This window comes from Perna viridis, chromosome 1, assembly GCF_037379345.1.
Source record: "Perna viridis isolate PV_CMFRI_1.1 ecotype Kerala chromosome 1, ASM3737934v1, whole genome shotgun sequence".
NCBI classification, from domain to species: Eukaryota; Metazoa; Mollusca; class Bivalvia; order Mytilida; family Mytilidae; genus Perna; species Perna viridis.
Window position 1 is genome coordinate 29,189,274 of NC_142445.1, and position 4,133 is coordinate 29,193,406.

At 33.5% G+C, this 4,133-nt stretch overlaps 1 protein-coding gene across 1 annotated transcript; it reads right to left on the reverse strand.

Moving 5' to 3' along the window:
- Positions 1-338: 338 nt before the first annotated feature.
- LOC148628229 (uncharacterized) lies at positions 339-2,249 on the reverse strand. Its single transcript, XM_088564709.1, has 3 exons — positions 2,074-2,249; positions 1,749-1,810; positions 339-1,420 (listed from the first exon to the last, which is right to left on the reverse strand). Exons 2-3 carry the CDS (start codon positions 1,804-1,806, stop codon positions 486-488), a joined length of 993 nt encoding a protein of 330 aa, XP_088420835.1. The 5' UTR covers positions 1,807-1,810; positions 2,074-2,249; the 3' UTR covers positions 339-485.
- Between the last annotated feature and the right edge of the window lie 1,884 nt (positions 2,250-4,133).

A 4,133-nucleotide genomic window follows, 5' to 3' on the forward strand; every position in this document is an offset into this window, starting at 1 on the left:
ACCAACCAAATCAAAACAAATCAAGTACGATAACTCTTGCAAACTTCAAATTTCATACACAAACTGTATAATTTTAACGCGAAAGTACAACAACCGAGATAAAAACTAAGACTGATTATGTGCTCTGTAACTATTTCAGAATAAGAAATAAGTACATTCCATGGGTTTTGACATACAATTTAGAAAGGCTGATACTTGGATTACGAAATGCGTTTGGAGTGTTCTCCTTCATGGTTTATTACTTGAGATTATGATGTATCTGGAGTATGTTTTGCATGGGTTTCTATCCAGTAGTACTTACGACAAATAACTGCATAAAATAAGCCCACATATTCGAATAACATCAAAATTTTAATAAACAAAGTATTAAAATGAATCATTTATGTATATTGCATATCAGTTGATCAATTTTACAAAATCACACAGCATGAACATGGATTTCTTAAAAAGTACACTTAATTCCTTCAGATCATTCGCATTTTTTTTCAATAACGTTTCAATCCTCTGTCAACAAAACGAGTTTGTCCAAGGTTATCAACAAGCAAAGTTGATTCTCTTATGGTTCCAGACTTCTTGTCAATAATCGGATCAACATGATCTAGCATGACTTGTTTTTTTTCGATATTTTTGAACTCAGGGCTTGATGCGTCGACTACACGAATTTGTCCAAGTTCGTCTATAAGAAGAGCTGGTTCTCCAATGGCTACTCTCTTCAGATTATTTGTAGGTACAATAGGGTTCTGTTCAATAATACTTTTTCCACTTAATTTTTGTTCCATGGCGCGCATATTGTCAACAGGATAGGCTGATTTTCTTAGTTTGACTAAACTCTCCAGGAGACCAACCGATGATTGTGGATTTAAGCATATGGACTGGCATTGTGAACCACACTCAGTAGTGCCCTTTGGACATCCAGAGCTTGCAAGACAATTTTGAATACATCGCTCTATAGCCAGTTGCCTTTCTGTAGACATTATTGGACTGCTAGAAACGGTAATACCGACCCCGGTATCAAGGGATTTTCCTACATTAATATTGACGATTTGACCAGTGATTCTGTTCCGGAGTTTATTTATTATTCTACCTCGTACTAGAGATAATTGTTTGTCTTTCACGATTGCATTACGAACACCAACGACAGCACCTGGTAATTCATCCACATTTGGCGATCCTTCCCTAAAAATGCTGTTACCCTTTCTGAGAGTTACAACTGGAGATGTTTCCTGAACGAATGCCCGTTTTCTGACATCGACAACTCTTTCCATTGGATCAACAACGACTACTGATTTTAACTTGATGCATTCATAAATCATTCCGCAACCATCACGCTGCACAGGTTGGCATTCAAAACCAGAAATACAACGCCTATTTGGTGTACACTGACTTCGACATCTTCTACTTTTAGATGAAACGTATGACCCTGATTTAATAAAGTGACAACTGATTATGTTTAAATCTGTAAAACACGTATTTTCAACATTTTGAAGAGCATAATATAGTAATTCATATACTCAATAAATTGATTATTTTTTCTCCGCTATCACAATACATTCCCTTAAATCATTATGATTTATAGAAGGTAAATACAAATAGTATCTTAACATCTAAGTAAAAATTTAATTTTGAGATTCAATTTTTATTAAACCTTTTTTGCTGTCTGATTTTACTACAATAAACATTTAAATCTCTGGTAAATCAAACTAAACTTGCAATGTCCTATAATGTTTCCACAATATTTGTAAACTTACCAAAAGTCGAAGTCACAATAATTCCTACTAATAGGGTCACCAAAGAAGCCTTTTTCATTTTCCTGCAAATTTCAAAAAGAAGAATTTACAAAAAAAAATGTTCAAACAAACGAGGAGCGAATAAATATTTGAATTTCAATTTGTAACATCGAGAACATCTGAAAGACAACATAATACAAATATTTATATTACATATCAAAATAAGAAGATATTGTTTGAAAGTTATTACTGTTCTGCTTGAAAACTTTCTTATTCAGAATACAAAACAAATAGAGAAAAACAACTCTTGATGATAATATAAGAAGATTAACAATTTGTGTCTTACCTTTTGTTGTGTATCTTTTGAAATATTTAAGTTTAATGATTTTACACTCAAAACAGAAATATTTATACAACTTAAATTCGTGTACAACCCAATGTGGCCACAAAACATCCATCTAATTTACAAGAGACATCAAAAGGTGGCTCTCCGCATAGCCAGTGTATGACGTAAAAAAGTTGAATGATATGCTTTCAGTTTATTTAATCTTAGTAAAAAAAATACTTCCTTATTTAACATGTTCGTAAAGCATATATGTTTAATTATTTTGGAAATGTTCAAAGGAGGACAACCTCGTTAAATTAATGTACTTACTTGTTTACTACTAACAAAATGCAAACGTTGTATGGTTATGCAGTATAATTAAACTACGTTGATTGATTGCAAGTTCTTTGGTCTTTTCCTGCTTTTGTTCGTTACCTATGACGAAATAACGTTAAATAATGTACCTCATAGTTTTTCCTTATGGTCAACAATGTTTTGCTAGATTTCGTTGACAGGGATGCTTCCCACTTTTTTTTGTGTCGATATAGTTGTTTTCTACTGTTGTTCATTCAGTGCACGCGACAATGGATAGATGAATATCTAATCAAGGGTTGATATTTCTGACGGAATCTATTCTGTTCAATGTTTTCCATTCTTGTAGGATATGTGCAATTGTTTTCAAAAGCGCAAATACCGTTTAAAAAACTATCGGGTGTTTTTAACATTTAAAGTATCAGTCCATATAAATTTCGGACGCTATCAATGGTATTGAAGAGATGATTCATGGTGTAGAAAAACCGAACAAATGATGCTTGATCGGTCTACATGTGATATTTTTTTCATTCCGATAGTCCTTCGATAGTTAGATCTTTTTTTAGAAAATCTTACATTCATGCTGAATTTTAACCAACTAATATCAAACCGAATCAAAATCGATAACTCTTGCAAAATGTCAATTTTATACAGAATCTAAATAATTTTTATCTTGCTTTTGGCAAAAAAGTAACGACATGGCCTAAAAGAATAATCAAGGGAACCAATGTTATAGCGGTAATCAAAAGAATGTTATCCAGGGACAAAGACCAGATACGGAAAACAGACATACGCAATAAAGAACATGATGTAACTAAAATCATACAAAGTAACAAAAGCAAATGAGGAATTAGGACTTAGGACTAAAAATGGGAGCATGGACCAGATGCACCTATAGGGTACGCGTCCTCTGCTTTTCTAGAAACATCCACCGTTGTTCATAAAAAGTCAACTCCGGGTAGACGAAAGAGGAAAGGAAAACTATGACAAGTTGAATAAATCAGTTTTCATAGCACAGATGGATACACTATAACGATCCACGACCACTAAACTTCTGTAGTGATGACTTGTAGCAACAACCCTTTTCCAAAAAACTATTCTAGCGCGATACAAAAAATATGCGTAGTTTCGGCAAGCTCTGGCATAACGTATGAGTTGTGATATGAACACTCCATACGCAGATGCTGAAGGGATGATGCCACAGATGAAAGGAAAGTTGACAATTCTGACTGAAACTATACAGCGAAAACTACGATTGAAGGATCTAGCAAACGATATTCTTTCATTCGAATCAGATTAGCTATAAATTCAGACTCATAAAAGTAAAGGAAAAGGTCAGCAAGTAGAGGAGCACATTTTTTTCCCATTGGAATGCCGACAGTTTGTTGAAAAACGCGTTCACCACACTGGATAGATATGATGTCTATTAAAAATTCTAGCATTTTTTAAACATCTTCCTCTATATATTTGGAAGATGATTTGGAATTATTTCTAACAAAGTATGAGGAATCTCTACCAGGAACTGTATATTTGTATCTAGGTGTACCATCTTTTTTGGAAAAAAACGATGTATAATGTTTTGAAGTTGGGGTTTTAAATGAGTAAGGGGATAGAAGTATACAGTGTTGAAAAATCATAGGTTTTACTGCTATTATATTTTGCTAATAGTCTTGAACTGATCGTCTCTAAAAGATCTTTCGAATTTTTCAGGATCCAATTGCATTAATACCACTACGGGAGTAACAAGTGTTGTGGTAGGACTGCCGACC